This window comes from Choloepus didactylus, chromosome 23, assembly GCF_015220235.1.
Source record: "Choloepus didactylus isolate mChoDid1 chromosome 23, mChoDid1.pri, whole genome shotgun sequence".
NCBI lineage: Eukaryota > Metazoa > Chordata > Mammalia > Pilosa > Megalonychidae > Choloepus > Choloepus didactylus.
Genome location: NC_051329.1, coordinates 23,659,461 through 23,676,148, shown reverse-complemented (window position 1 = coordinate 23,676,148; position 16,688 = coordinate 23,659,461). Strand labels below are relative to the sequence as shown.

General features: G+C 44.7%; 1 protein-coding gene across 3 annotated transcripts in view; it reads right to left on the bottom strand.

Annotated features, from left to right (window-relative positions):
- Positions 1-3,471: 3,471 nt before the first annotated feature.
- LOC119519474 (seizure 6-like protein) overlaps positions 3,472-16,688 on the bottom strand; it is a 194,657-nt gene continuing 181,440 nt past the window's right edge. Inside the window, exons 14-17 of one of the 3 annotated variants that reach the window (XM_037817133.1) lie at positions 14,475-14,507; positions 12,345-12,459; positions 9,530-9,632; positions 3,472-6,164 (exon numbers count right to left, since the gene is read on the bottom strand). In XM_037817133.1, the coding sequence (XP_037673061.1) occupies positions 6,135-6,164; positions 9,530-9,632; positions 12,345-12,459; positions 14,475-14,507 (281 nt within the window). In that variant the 3' untranslated portion in view covers positions 3,472-6,134. The remainder of the gene's footprint in view (positions 6,165-9,529; positions 9,633-12,344; positions 12,460-14,474; positions 14,508-16,688) is intronic. The other 2 variants (XM_037817135.1, XM_037817136.1) reach the window with 2 other exon arrangements.

The window sequence follows — 16,688 nt, the reverse complement described above, 5'->3', positions numbered from 1 at the left end:
CCCCTCCTCCTTCCAGAACCCCTGTCCCAAGAGTCCTTTGAGCCCACAGAGATCCACTGGCAGCCAGAGACCTGTGATCGATGCCCCATGGAACTCCTCCCACCTCTGGAACCCTCATCACAATCCTCCATCTTCCTGCCACTGCTGCTCCAATGGAAAAAGGATACCCAGATTTCTGGGGACACCTGCCTGCTGAAGAACCCAGGACAAGGTGACCTAGTTAATATTGATGGTTTAGGGACCAGGTTGGAGGCACTGGCAGTAGCCAGAAGTGTTCACAGTGCAGTTCTGCCTCTGAGTCACCCTGCACAGGGGATGGCATTCCCATGGCCAGAAGACCTTGGCCTGGGGACTGAGTCCAAGCTGCTGTCCTTGCCCTGGACCTTCTGCGGAGCCCTTTTATTCATCGGCGTTCTCTTGTCTAAAGCATGGAAAGGATGGCGAGGTCATGAACATCAGATGGACCTAGAGTTGCGAGAGATCTGCAAAACCAGAAAGCTTGTAGGAAAGTCATTGTTGGACTGTGAGGAAGCACTTGATCACCTGGAGTTGAACGCTAGAGTAACCATGAGCGTTATTGCCAATCTGTTGGAGGAAGTCTCTGAGTTAAATGATGCACTCAGAGTGTGTGAGCTGGAACACTTAAGGATTTAAAGGTCTCCCTCACTCAGCGTGACCATCCTCAAGCCCTGGGATTCCTCTGGAACTTGTTCCCAATTCTTACCACCTGCTAATGGGCTGAAGGAGAACTGCACCTCGAGGATGTTGTTTAAATCCTGTCCTTCCTGGGTCACCAAGCTGAGAAGGGAAATTGGCAGCAACCATTTGTTTTCTTGCTCACACACTCTGCATCTTTTAGCTCAGAGACCTCCTTCCAAAGATTGCTAGTAACACTCATGGTTCCTTTAGAATTTGTCTTTTTGTTTTCAAGTGCTTCCTCACAGTTAAAAATGACTGACGTACAAGCTTTCTGGTTTGGGATAACTCTTGCAACTCCAAGTCCATCTGCTTTTCATGAACTCACAATCCTTTATACTCTGAAGAAGACAACTGGGTCAGAGTATGGACTCTGCTCTGACAGTTCTGGGTATTCTTCGGGCCTCAAAACTGAGTGATAGACCATCAATGCCCCTTGTCCAGTGTCAACACCCTCAACCTTCATGGCCAAATCCAAATCTGGCCCTTCCATTGGAAGTTGCATTCCATCCTGAGCTAGTGGTTTGGATTTATCCTGTGTGGGCAGAAGAGAAAAGACCCATGGGGGAGGATTAAATTGTGTTATAACCATCTCTATGTTGTGACCACCATGAGAAGGATCATCATCAGGACCCTGAAAAACAAGCCTGAATGAGGGGGGAACCTGAAGATAACAAGAAGATGCTGACCAAACAGCTTTCTGTCTTCTATTTTTTTTTTTCCTTTCTGCTTTCTTCTGGCTTCTGGCCATTTATTTGTCTGCTTGAGTTTATAAAAGCCCAAATAAGTCTTCTCACTCTGAACTCGTCTTGGAAAGCTTTTTTTCTCCTCTGGTTGCTTGTTGGTGGATCTTCAATAAACCCACATTCTCAAGAAAGCAAAGAGACTTGTTTCTTTGTTTCATGTGGGATCAGGTGGGCCTAAGTATTGAGAACCGTGTTTTCTAATGGTAACAGTGTTAATTATGTTTTTAGGTTTCAACCACATCACTCTGGCAAGTACAGCTCTGGGAGGTATGTTCTTTGTACAGTTGATTTAGTGCAGCATCGTTGGTCCTCTGGGAACAGGTCGGTGGACTTCAGGGATCCATGGGACTGTCTCATGCGCCCTCCGGCACCAGGCAACAGAGCCCGTCTGGAGGCAGTGCCCGCTGAAGGGCCAAAGTCACCGAGTCTTTCCTGGCAGGCAGAGCAAAGGTGTCTGTAGTAAAAGGTGTTTTCCGGAACAGCACGTTCCCATCTGCTTCTGGAGCATGTCCATGTGATGTGGGTGACGCGTTTATAGTTCTAGGGGCCACAGAAAAGGGTCTTGGCAGTAACCTCGACGGGGAGAGAGCAGGCAGGCACAGTACTAGGAGCCTGTGTAAACATGCAAGCACTTCAATTACAACAGAGGGCTGTTTCTTTCTTTACATTTTAATAGGGTTGTATTAGATAATGGGTACAACATAATTCATATACTTGCTTTGCCTCTTTTAAAAAGTCTTTCTTTGTTGTTGTTGAAGATGGAGCTCTGACTTGTAGCTAACTGCAAGCACTTTCAGAGAAGTATCAGAGCAAAACAATGTAACCGAGAAGGAAACTTGGCTGTTTCTGTGACATAAAACATTTTGAAAAATAACTGAAACCATAGCTAGCAGCACTATGTTGTTGTTTACTCTTATGCAGATCAGTAACCAAAAGAAGTTTAGAAAACTTCTATAATGTTATAATATTTCCTAATCATTTCTTATGCACCTTATAACATATTAACCATCTTTACCACTTCATTTTTTTTTCAAATTTTTTTTCTCTGGCTTCCTTTCCTTTCAGTTCTCAATTCCCCACTGCCCTCCTGGTACTCTGTGGGATCACTACCAAATAAATTCTTTCAACTTGAATCTTTGTCTTAATGTTTGCTTCTGGGGGAGTCCAATCCAAGACATAGGTTAAGTCTCGTATACCTATATTCTAAGAAGTGTGAAAATATCTCTCCATTTCTCACTGAAACAAAGGCATTGCAAGACTTCAGGTTGGACATAATAGCTCGTATGCTTCTGGAGTGGCCCCCTTGCAGTTCTAGGGCCATTAGGGATATGGTGGTGTGTCTGATGCTAGCTCTCCCCTTAGATCTGTTTTGTTACAAACCTTCCCCAAATGTTCCCCGAGCCCTTCCAGACTTAGTCCTTTCCTGGTATTCAAAGAATCAGTAGGTGTCACTTAACTCAATCCCCAGAAACCAGGGATATTCCCATTTGTAACAAAGACCCCATAGATTTGACTCTTTTTCATTTGTTTTATTAGCATCAATATATACAAAGTGGAAAATGTCATAATTTCATTATTCTAGCTTAGAAAGTTTGCTTTGCTTTTTTTCTGTTTGGGGATAAAATGAAAATGAAAATTTCCCAAGAGAAAGCCTAGCTTTGGGGATCACTGAACACTTCCACAATCCCTGACCTCAGATGGCCCCATCACACCTTATTCAAGGGCGTAGAAAAGTCATAGCCTTTGGAATGATCCCAAGGAAAGGTCATTTTTGCCCAAGGCTCATGCCTCAGCCTAAATTGTCCCACATACTTGCCATATCACTTCCTCTTAAACAACCCCTCTGATTGTGTAGCTCCTTGCTTCCTTGGGTGCTATCGGTCAGTTACCAAAATTATGGGCCTGAAGTTCCCTAGGCTTTCCAAGGAGCTGCCTTCAAAAGATCATATTTAAAGCACATCTGTGGAACTAAGCAAGAATGGCCACCAAATAGCCATCAGAATAGTTATGTTGGCTAATAATTCTACCAAAAAAAAAAAAAAAAAAAGCAGAAGGGTGAGCCCCAAGCTGAAAAGGGTAGAGTGTGTGCAATTTTAAAGCACAGGGCAGTAGCTGACAGATACAGCTTATATGTATTAGCATGTAATACAGGGTATATCACATGCATTCTCTGAAGCTCACAATCTCTGTAAACATTATTTCCCTCCCCCAGTTTTAAAAACATAGAGTGGCTCATGTGAAGGTTGAGTCCATTCTCAAGTTTCTCAGGAGTGTATCCTGTTCAAAAATATTTAATCCCAATGGTTTTTTTTAATATTGATCTTATAAAAACAGACATAGATGAACTGAAATGAGATGCTTGGTACATTTTTTTTTTTGGCATGATTATTATTTTCTTTTACCTTAACATATTACAAACACACATTCAGATATTTCAAAAAGAAAAATAAGACATCAACCTGTCTTTTCAATCACACTACATTGTCAAGCGCACGTGGTCAATCCCTAGGCTAAAACAAACTTTCAAAACATCGCCGTGGTTACGGATGCTGTACTACTGAGACAGAACTAATTCATTGGTATCCTGAAAAAACAAACAAACAATCAACACCTTTTCTGTCCCTCTAATAGTCAATAAGACTTCCTGGTCCATAGCCTAGCCAACTTTAGGGAACAAGGTTAGAATAAAGATTTTACATTTTATACAAAAGGCAAATGTTTCATTTTCCCATAACCATAGTATGCAGTAAAGTCAAATATCATTAATAGAGATCTTCCTTCCTGATGACCCAGGACTAGGGTTAGAGTGAGACTCAAATAGAAATAAATGTAAGGACTGGATTCTTCCTTAAAAAAAAAAAGTTACATTATTTGATTTGTTGGTCTTTCTGCAAATATGACATGTTCATGTTCGTGGAATGCAACATTTCTCCTCTGATTCTTTTATAAAATGGGGTGGGCTTTGGGTGACTGGGAAGTAGCCTTAAGGAGCAAACATGCAGGACTCTCTTTCTGGCAGAAGGAAAATATCCCATACTCAGACCCCCAAGATCAAAGTCCGAGCTCCTGGTGGGGAGGACAGTACCCACGGAAAGTCAATTCCCTATTCTGCTTCAGAAGGTGTTTCTGAGACAGCTACCAAATCATGGACTCCTAGCCATGCTCCAAAGGGCACGGCAGTCAGAAAGTCCTTTTCTTGTTTGAAAACCGGTACATTTAAAGCAAATTGAGAAAGCACTGGAAGGTGCCAAAGAGGACCCCAAGATTTGCTAAGCCTGTGTGCCTCTCTGAGCCATTGGCTGTCTCCACGTGGTTCCAGGGTTCCACGACATACCTGCATTTTCTTTATACCTGTACTTAAGAGTCACACACTCACCAAACCTAATGGACCCTGGTAAGATACAAGGATGCTCCTGTGATGCAGTGTGGTTCTGTAAATTCCCTTCTGGCCTGAAATTGCTCTCTGTCTCCTCTTTGATGTTCAGATCACAGGATGCAGACTCCCATCTGCAGTTTCTCCTCTTCTCCAGGGCACTTCTCGGTCCCACTCTGCCGCCACCCAGCATTTGGACAGAGCTTCAGAGAACAGAAAACTTGTTTCTTCTCCTAGGGCCCTCCCACCCCTCAAAATACTTGATTACAAGTGCCTTCTGAATGTGATACCTTTTAGAGAAACAGTGCATGTGGAGCTCCCGTACTTTGAAGGCCAAGGCATCCCAGCACCCAGGAGAAAAACAGAGCTCACTCTTGGATTTCGGGATATGTCACGCCACTCCCTCAACACAAATCCTCCTAACTGTATGGGTGAGGCCACCCAGGCTCCCCAGGCCCATGGATTTATTACCACCGCTTGGGGGTGACCCGCTGAGCCAGGTGACCCGCTCTGACACGGGTAGCATACACGACCTGCTCTTCATTGTTGAAGGAGTGTCAAAGGCAGAAAGATTTTATTAACTCAATTTCCTCATCCAACTGCCCGCCTCACCCAGTTCTTCATTGGAACTCTCACATCTCTCATCCTCCCTGACAATTTTCCTTCATCATCTGTCACCTTTTTAGAAAGAAAACATTTCCATATTTTGCCAGCATTCAAGCGAGGCCAGGGTGGTAGAAGAAAATGTTTGTCTAACAACCTTCAAAAGGATGTGGCTAGACTTTTAGATGCTAGTATATTTGGGAGAGAGGACACAGAATTTGCTTTGGAGCAGACCTGTTTAAGTACCCATGCTAAATTCCAACCCAAGTAAATCCAACAAGAAACAGCCTTCCCAAATGAGTCTTGGGGTATAGATCTGTACTAAAAACACCACTGGCATAGATGCATGCAATTTGATGCAGCCTTAGCATGGCATTGCTGACTGGAGAAACTTAATCTGCTTTTTTTTTTTAATTCCTTCTTCATCTTTTTTCTGTTGCTTTGCTTGTCATTTTGCAACATCTTCCTCCTGTCCTCAGAATTGAGGCTGCAACATGAATTTGGCTGCAACCCCAATACAGCCTACCACGCCTATCTCAATTTTAAATATAATAAATACAATGAAGAAAACAGTAAATTTTCAATAAAGAGTCTAAAGAAAAGACAGTCGACACTCTGGGGTTTCAATTAAATGCCACATGGTCTCTGGATGAATTTCTTGAGGAGGTCATAGTTGAGTTCATCTCTGTAAGCTCCCTTTTCAAGTGCAACTCTCTTTAGATGGAAACTTCATATTCTCTGGTTTCCTGAAGAGAGAGAAACAGAGTTTTTTAAACCCTTGTGTGGCTCTGTTTTTTCACCCCTCCCTCTTTCTACATATTTGGCCCTGTGGTTTTGCTGTGCCTTCTGCACCAGCTCTTGCCAGTGTGCTTTTGCCAGTGGTTTCTAAGGAAATGTGTCACAATGGGGCTTCAAATGGGCTTGTGTGTCTCCACTTGTGTCCTGCCCTTGTGCCATCATCCTGAGCTGTTAGTCCAGCAGGAGGAGGGACACGGGGAACAGGTCTGAGTCACCCACCTGACAATCAGCCAATCCCAGATGTGTGAGTGAGTGCAGCCAAACCAGGATTACCACCCAGCTGAAACTAGCTTAGAACACCAAACCACAGACTGGTGAGCAAATTAACGTTTGTTGTTTTAAGCCATCGAGTTTTGGGATTGTTTGTTACTCAGCATTATTATAGCACTAGGTAGCTGATACATCTTACTTATAAGTATTAATAAGGTGCAGTCTCTAAAATGCTGTTCTTTATCAGCCTGACCTTCCTCCAGGATTTGGAAGCAAGCTACATAGAATGTAGAATAACAGACAACCTGTACTTACCAGTGCCATATCAAAAATGACTACAACAGGTGGGTAGCAACCAATTCAATTTCTCCACTATTCATGGAGTGTGTGTAATGTATTCCAGGCCCCAGGGGCAAGCAGAGAGAGATAAGAAGTCATAGGCCTCACCCTGGAAGACATCACTGTCACATGCTTTAATGAATGCCTGCAGTCCATGCTGGGCCAACACAGCAGAGATGCTCAGTCACTTCTAGGCTTCCCAGCAGCAGGGAGGTGTGGCAGGCAGACTCTAATATAGCCCATGAACCCCATGTCCTGGTGTTTGTGTCCTTGTGTAGACCATTCCCCTTAAGGGTAGACAGGACCAATGGCATGATTTGAAGCAACAGAATACAGCCAAGGTGACTGGACATCACTTCTGTGATTATGTAGCATGGGATTGTCATTTCCATCTTCTAGGGCACTCTCTCCCTTGCTGACACTGAAGACGCAAGCTGCCAGGTTGTGAGCTGCTCTGTGCAGAAGGCCACAGGGCAAGGAGCTGAGGTTGCCTCTAGAAGACAGTCAGCAAGAAACCGACACTGTACAAGGAACTGAATGCTGTCAGCAACCGCAGGAGCTTGGAAAAGGACCTTTCCCCGAGTCAAGCCCCAGATAGGACTGAAGCCTTGGCTGGCCCCGGCTAAGCCAGGCCAGACTCCTGACCCACAGAAACCATGAAATAATAAATGCGTATTGTTGTTTTTTTTTTTTAAACTTTATCAAAAAATTTAGAAAAATCATTTCAAACTAAACAAAACAAAGGAATAAGAAAAAAAAAACCTAAATTAACTACATTGCTTCCAACATGTTCCTACCCTACCTCAAGAAAATCAACAAACCATAGTCATTCCTGAGCATTCCCATATCATTAAGATGACCCTCAATAGCTTATCTGTTTTATTAGATTATCGTTCCCCCTTCACTAGTTGCTGTCTATCTCTAGGTCCCCTACATTCTACAATATAAGAAACTTATTTTACATTTTTCACAGAGTTCACATTAGTGGCAACATGCAATATCTCTCTTTTTGTGCCTGGCTTATTTCACTCAGCATTATGTCTTCAGGTTTCATCCATGCTGTCATATGTTTTGCGACCTCATTCCTTTTCACTGTCGTGTAGTATTCCATTGTGTGTATATACCACATTTTGTTTATCCACTCATCTGTTGAAGGACATTTGGATTGTTTACATCTCTTGGCAACTGTGAATAATGCCACTATGAGCATCAGTGTGAAAATATCTGTTTGTGTCACTGTTTTCAGTTCTTCTGGTTATACACCAAGTGAAATTGCTGGGTTGAAGCATAACTCTATATCTAGTTTTCTAAGGAACCACCATACTGTCCTCCAGAGTGGCTGTACCATTATACAGTCCCAGAGAAATGAATAAGAGTTCCAATTTCTCCACATCCTCTCCAGGATTTGTAGTTTCCTGTTTGTTTAATGGTAGCCATTCTTATTGGTGTGAGATGACGTCTCATTGTGGTCTTAATGTGCATTTCCCTAATGGCTAGTGAAGCTGAACATTTCTTCATGTGTTTTTTCTTCAGAGAAATGTCTTCTCATATCTTTTGCCCGTTTTATAATTGGGTTGTTTGTACTATTGTCCTTGATAACCGTGTATTGTTTTAAGCCCCTAAGTTTGCAGAGATCTCGTTGTGCAGTAATAGATAACTAAAACAGGAGGCTGGAGGAGGCGGAGGTGAGGGAGAGTTAGCAGGGATAAGGAACGAGTGGAGTCTCTGCTCTCCACACTCTGGGAGAGGACGGCACATCATCACACAGTGAATTTGCAGGGTTGCGGTTTTGCAAAATCGTGACCAGCCTTTTGGTTCTTCACCTGAGCCTCTGGACCTTTGCACGTGCTCTCCTTCTCCCTGGCCCACCCACCAGCTAACTACCACCCCCCATACCTGCCTCAGCTTCACTGTCACTTCCTCAGAGAGGCTGTGTCCAACCCTCTCCCAGGGATCCCCCAACAGGCACTCTGAGAGCACCTTGTCCAATTTCTTTCATAGCTCTTAAAAACTATGATTTATCATTATCAGGATATTCACCGGCACATTCGATTGCTTGAGGTTTGGTGAGAGGCAGCCTAGGATAGCGCTTAACAGCATCAGGTTGACTTTGCACACTGGCTTCATCATTTCTTAACTGTGTGACTTTGGCCAAAGTGTTCTGGCCTCTCTTTGAACCTCAGTGTCGTCATCGGTCAGTCGGAGATAACCAGAGTACGGTACGGATCAGAAAGAGTTGCAAGGATTCAAGGAGAATATGCACTGAGTGTGTCTGTCACATGGTATGGATTGTTATGACTAGTCTCTGACTCCTTGGCCAGACTGTAAGTTCCTCAACAGCAGGATCTGTATCTATTCAGTTCATAACTGTGTCCCAAGTGCCCAGCACGGGGTCTGCCATTCCAATGCGTAGGGCTGCTGCACCTTGCCACTTTGTAGGCATTTGATAAGGTGCATGGGAATGTGGCACTGTGCCCCCAGCCCCTGGCAGGCGCTGACCCTTCTCAGCTATCTCTTTGTGGCTTTTTGGTGCAGTCCCTTCTTTCCATGTGTGTCCCATCAAAAGTGAACAGCCTTGTAAGATCATCAGCAGCTGTCACCGCTTGCAAAGGGAGCATTGTTCTCCCGGCAGTTCTCTCTGACGGTCTATAGCGGGATGGAGGTAGGCCCATTGGCCTTAAGCAAAAGGAAATTAAGCCTCCAGTTTCATTGTGGGTTATTCGGGGCAGGCAAAGAGCCAGGCACTGGGGAAAGACCAACTCACCCCTGTCTCGTAGATGGGGTTGTCAAACTCGGTTTCCACGGTGATCTGGCTGTAGGGGTGGGAGTACATCAGGGGCAGGCGGAGATTGGAGTAATAGCGACATCTGGAAAAGAGACCAGAAAGGAGAGGGATGTCACCCCTCCCTGCCTAGGAGATTCTTGACAATACTGAAGGGGAACAGTTTGTGCCACTTCCTGAACTCTGCCACTCCACTAATGGCAATGAGGATGGGTGGAAACGGCCTGTTGCAGGTGAGAATCTGAGTGCGGTGGAAGCCAGAATCAATTGCTCTCAACTTCTAACCCAGTGAGTGATACTCAAAGCCCTGGTACCTCCCCTTATTGTGGAGGGGGTGGGGTGTGATTTGATTCCACCCAGAAGGTGATTCGAGTCCCTCTTTAATGCAAAGGGCAACCTCAACAACAATGAGCATTTACTGAGCACCTACTATATGCTGTGTCACCTCCACAGAGTAGTCCTCCGTGATTGCCCTATTCAAAGGTGGTTTCTCTGTTACACACCACAGCCTATCTATTTCACTGTGTTTATCCTTTCCTTGTGTTATAATTTGTGTTCTGACCCACTCCACCCCACCCCCATTAGACTATGCACTCCATGAGGGCAGAACAATTTATATTAGGAGCATCCCAGGCTCAGGGCCTTTGCATGTGCTACTCTGTGGCCTGGAACTCTCCTCTCCCAGGTATCTGCATGGTTTACTGATTTTTCACTTTGAAGTCCTTTGCTCAAATATCATCTCATAGTGGGGCCTCCTCTACCTATCCCATTTAAATGCAACTACCACCCCGGCCTCGGAGCTCTCTATGTCCCTTCACAGCTTTGTGTTTCTCCCTGCATTTATCACCTTCTAACAAACTCCACGATCTTCTTATACTTTGCTTATTTTCTATCCTCCTGCCTTAGAACCCGAGCCCCATGAGGACAGAGCCCCATAAGGACAGAGATTTCCGTTGTGTAAGAATTTGGCTAACCTTTGTCCCTGGTTCCTGGGAGAGCCCTCTAAAGCTCTGGAATTTCCTGTGATCTGAGTGCCCCTCCCACCACACCTGACAGTTCTTGTTAAGGAGATGACGCGGGTGGGGCAGCCAGCAGGTGATCTTAAACAGTGGGGGCTGGTCAGGGCAGGAAGCTCAACCCTGTGACTAGAGGCTTGGGCTTTGAGCCACATCCTTTTGGCCCTACTTCAGGGCAGGCTGGAGACTGAGTTTGACCACATGGGCATCGATTCAATCAACCATGCCTATGCAGTGAAACCCCATAATAACTCCGGACTGAAGCTCACGGGAGCTTCCCTGCTTGGTGATACAAATGGACATGCCAGGAAGGGGCTACTTCAGGACTCCATGGAGAGGACGCAGATGTTTTGTGTTTGAGACCCTCCTAGATCTTGCCCTACGGGTCCCTTCTTTTTGGCTGGTCCTGATCTGTATCCTTTTTGCTATAATAAAACCGTAATACATGTAGCACTCTCCTGAGTTCTGTGAGACGTTCTAGTGAATTATTGAACCTGGAGGGGTGCTGGGAACCCCGCAAGCTTTAGCTGGTTGTTCAGAAGCATGAGTGGCCTGGTAACCCCCAAACTTGTGGTCGGTGTCTGAAGTCAGGGTGGTCTTGTGGCAACTGTGCCCTTAACTTGCAGAGTCTGATTTCACTTCGGGTATTAGTGTCAGAATCGCATTAAAGTTGGTATCAGAAGTTATTGCAACTTCCCTCTGTTTTTTCAGTGATGCCCCCAGACCTCAGAAAAGTACCCGGCAAGTGTTCAAAAACTGTACATTTGAATGAATCGGTGACTATCCTAGGCACGGTTTAATATCTCCGTTCCTCATTAAATGCAAGATCTATGACCCTCAACACCTGGGACATTGGATCCATATTTGATTGTTTAAAAATTCTTGTTGGAAAAGGGGGGTGTGAAATGAAACAAAATAAAGTTTCAGTGGCTGAGAGATTCCAAATGGAGTCGAGAGGTCACTCTGGTGGACATTCTTACACACTATATAAATAACACTTTTTAGGTTTTAATGCATTGGAATAGCTAGAAATAAGTACCTGAAACTATCAAACTGCAACCCAGTAGCCTTGACTCTTGAAGATGATTGTACAGCAGTGCAGCTTACAAGGGGTGACAGTGTGATTGTGAAAACCTTGTGGATCACACTCCCTTTATCCAGTATACGGATGGATGAGTAGAAAAATGGGGACAAAAGCTAAATGAAAGATAGGGTGGGAGGGGGGGATGATTTGGGTGTTCTTTTTTACTTTTATTTTTTTATTCTTATTTTCACTTTTTCTGGTACAAGGAAAATGTTCAAAAAATAGATTGGGGTGATGAATGCACAACTATATGATGGTACTGTGAACAACTGATTGTATACTTTGGATGATTGTATGGTATGTGACTGTATGTCAATAAAACTGAATTTTTTAAAAAAAATTCATGTTGAATAAATGAATGCATGAGCAAGTGAATAGTGGAATGGATGAATCGGTGGGCATGGCAGTGGGCAACATCTCCCCCACTAAACTGTAAGCTCCTTGAGGTCAGGGACACGGTCGGTCTTGTCCATCATTGCATCCTCAGCCCTCTCACCATGGAGGCTCATTAGGGGCTGGGTATAAATATTTTTCTCACTGAGTTGAACGGAATCACACCATCCTGCCATCAAACCCATGCCCTATCCCCAAGCTAAAACGGACACCGTGAAGCTCCGAGAGGTGAAACGCCCAGTCCCCCAGCACAGGGGTGGCTGCATAGGTGGCAGCCCCCACCCCAGCGCCCCGATGCCCCTACCTGGTGATGTAAATGTAGGCTCCTCCCAGGAGTAAGGAGATGATGAGGACAGGGATGAAGACAGCCAGTGCCATGCTTCCCCCTTCCAGGGACGTCTCCGCTGCCGCTTCTGCTACTGAACACACCAGCCAGTGAGACCCTCATTTCTCCCACACTCAACCACGCAGGTACCTGGCTCACGGGGGGCACCTGGCACTGCTTCCAATTCTGACCCCACGCAGAGAGCTGACATTACAGAGTCTTAGGCATTGAACGACCATCTCCAGAGTGGAGAAGAGGCAGAGACCAGAGGAAACTATACTGGTCAGGTCCTTGGAAACCTTCGCAACGGAGCCCAGACCCAGCCTTGGGTGGGGTGGACATAGGGCTACCGAGAATCACCCCATTTTCACACTGATCATACTACACCTATTTTTTTTTTAAATACAGTTGAAATATTAAAATCAAATTCAAGGCCAGTCTTGGAGAAAATTCCAAATATAGTAACTGGGAAGGCAGGATTGCCGGACACTTTATTTGCCATTCTGGGGGGACAGGAGAGGAGGAATGGGTGTGGAACTGAGATGCCGGCATGGTGGGCAAGTATGGGCAGGTGTGTGTCGGAGAGTTGGATGGTGCTGGGGCCACGCTGTAGGGTTTCTAAGCAGGTGCCCCACACCTGCCTGCTCACCTGGGGAGGGTGGGAATTTGTTGCTTCAAGGCTCGTGGGCCCCTCCCAGGGTTACTCAACCAGAATCTCCAGGAAGGGGCTCTGGGCAGCTATCACATCCCCAGCGACAGCCCAACCGTGGGTCTCAACTGCAGTTCTCAGAGACCACCACTGCACGTTCTCACATAGCTGCCCCGAGTCTCACCTGGAGGTCCCACTCTCTCTCAATGTTTGTGGCAATTGCAAGAACTCTGAGAGCTGCTGTGGGGGGCAGTGGTGGTGTTCCAGGATGGCTTGAAGAGAGACCACAAGCGTCTTCCAGAACTTAACCTCCAGATTTCCTTTGCCATTCTTATGGCCACAACTAAAAGAGCTTGGCTGTATGCCAATCTATCATCCATTAACCACCACTCCACAGGGTCTGAAAAAATCAATCCTAACACCCACGATAAATGCATGAGCACAAAATGTGCTCATAATTTTCAAGCAACCCCAGACCTTTGAGATGTTCTCATGGTTCATTGGATGGCAAAAGGCAGAAGAGGGATGGCCTGAATAGAGAATAACTCCACACAATGCCCTCTATTTCCCAAATGGAGTGACTAATACAGGCTTCTCCCCCACACCTATATTTAAGCCGTGGCTTGAGGAATCAGGAACAAATGCAGAACAGTGACTAATAAAATGTAATTCACACAGCCCCAGATTCCGAGCAAACTAATTATTGTCAGATAGCTAAAGATGGCTCCATAAATAATAATAAAAACTGCTTAATTGATTGAAAGGGATTTTTTTTTTTTTTACTTTCTTGACTCCAGAGCCCAGGTGAGTGTTTTATACCAAATTTAATGGAAGTTACACAGAATGCAGAATGTTTTTATATATGAGAGGAGTTGGAAAGGGAAGGACCACCCCCCACCCCCCTGCCCCCGTCAAGTGGAAAAACAGAAACAAAATTATGGATAACTTTTAGCATTTTGCACATTAATAAATTTCCCTTGGGAATTCCTAATAAAAGGAGAACATAAACCAAGGGGCAGGGAGCAAGGATGGGTGTGTTGGAGAAGAAAAGACCAAGGGGAAACAGACCATTGAGCATCCCCAGGACAGATTTTCCCTCCCAAACCACTGAGATGCTCAGCATGGAAGACCGAGCCTCACTAGATTTCTTTCCCCAAAATCACACCACGTGGTTTAAAAAATTTTACAACCGGGTTATGCCCTTTGTAGACATACGGATTAGCAGATTTTCTTACCTCATTGCCAAGTACAGAATTTTCAGGTAAATTCATCCTAAATTGAAAATCTCCTTAATTTTTCTTTATAATACCATTTGTTTTGAAATGACTTTCAGCAGGGTGAAGGCAGTTTTTTTTTTTTTTTTAATTTTTTAAACAGTTGGATAAAGCTATCCAACTGTCTTCCCGTGTGTTCTACTATTAGCTTGATTTATTGGATTTGTTTTTCATTATGGAACTCACCTTCCAAAGCATGTTCAAAGCTGTCTTGATTAACTGAAAGAGAAATCAGGAAGCATTGGTCAATGTAAAATGAATTCACTCTGCTTGCATGAAATGAAACCGAAAGAAGTAAGAGCCAAAGGCCCATTCCATGCTTTTCTGAAGCTAGGGTTATGTTTTTATTTATCTCAGGCTGCTATCATCAATGGAAATGCCTGAATAGATCCCCTTCCTGAGTACCTAAAAATGAGATACATAAAAAACAGTAACAACAATAGCTAATATTTACTAACATTCATCATGTGTCAGATACTGTACCAAGAAATTTATTTGCTCATTTAACTCTCCCAATGCTGTTAAGTAGCTACCATTTTAACCTCATTTTATGGATGAGCAAAAAGAGGTTCAGAAGAGTGGAGTGACTTGTCTGAGATCACACAGCTTCTAAGTGTTGGAGGCAGGATTTAACCCAGGACTTTTCGACTTTCTCTAGCCTCTGCCCTTATCTACATGGTTATGGTAGTTTCATTGTTTTTATGTAGAACAAAGCACTGATGAATGGTGAGACTCAAGACTTTTATACAAAATCCAGCCAGAGGTGAAACTAAACAGCTTTCCTGCTTTGAAATACACATTTCTGTGAACCTTTCTCATTTCAATTTTATCTATATTCTTTTTTTTAAAACTAGAATTTGTATTCCTTGTGAAAACTATTTTCATTCACTTGTATCCCCTGCAAAAACGTCTTTGGAAGTTTGAAATGATGGGGGTTGGCATTGCCATGCTCTGGCATCACAGTCATCATGCTAACTGAGCACAAAAGTTCAGCAAGCAGGATGGGTGCTTCTTCCGAAGATGCAAAGTGCCAGCCAGGAGGCTTAGATGAAAAGATTTGCATCTCTAGGAGGTGGGAGGGTGATGGCTATCAACCTCGAGCTATATTTGCATTTTACCTAAACCCAAGCCTTCCTAATTTAGTGTCTTGGTCAAATTCACTCTCTGACAGAGGACCATGCAATGACAGCAAAACCAGTTGAAAAGCCAAATAAACTAATAAGTAAGTAAATAAACAAATAAATATAGATACTTCTGGGGCTTTGGCATCAGGAAAATGGGAACACGGAGACACGTTTCCCACTCTAGACATGAGTTGGACCTTGGGGCAGGGGCTGGGCGTCCATGAACTTTCACGGAATCTTAGACCTGAAGGGGAGCACTGGGCTTTGCGTGTCTCAGAGTGTGGTCAGCGGCCCCCTGGGGTGCATGTCGTGATGCAGATTCCTAGGCCCTGCTGGTCTCATAAACTCCCCAGTAATCCTGATGCAGCCGTTGGGTACACTGACTTCCTCTTTAGAAACACTGATCGGAACTAACCCAGTGATTTCTCAAAAAGGGAGACTCCAGTCAGAGAGGAAAAGTGGGTGAGGCCACGTCAGCCCGGAGCCCGGGGCCCCTGAGCCCCAACTCCAGACCACAAAGCCATAACCCCCCACATTTCTTTTGAAGAGGGGTGATTGATCATTTCCTCACAGAGTTGGGGGATCTCATGAGTGGAAATGGAAAGAGGAGGAAAGTGCAAAAGCCACTCAGGTGACTTTCCTGCTAGAAATGCTACCACACCGGTGGAAGAAAGGGGAGGCAGGGGAAGCTATTCACACGCTGGGGTTTCAAGGGCTGCTTAGATGGCATCGCTGCTTTCTTACTTTCCTCACCTCTTCAAAAGGACCTCTTGTCCATTTATTAAGAACTGCTTGTTATTCATAGGACAATTGCCTGCTTGATGACAGGTGAATGAAGCGTATTCCTTAGGGTTTCCCACACATGCCAGATATAAGAACCACCAGTGGTTAGTAACTAGTTAAACAGGTTTCCTGGGTCCTGCCCTCAACCCAGTGAATCAGAATCTCCAGGGAAGGGGACCAGGAATCTATTTACAACAGGTACCCCACATCTGGAAACCACTGCCTTAAGTGGTGCACAAATTTAACGTGCATTTGCACGACCAAGAGCTTGTTAAAAATGCTTATTCCAGGGCTCTGCCCAACAGCGACTCTGATTTAGTAACTCTGGGGTAGATGCAGCAATATATCTATAATAAACACCCCAGATGATTCTGATGCTGGAGTGATGGGTTGGTTGGGGGCGTTTTTAACAGCCCCGAACAGTCCTGAAGTTCACCCAATGGGCAGCAAGCTGTGGAAGTCAAACGTGGGTTCAAGTCCTAGCATTTTCTCT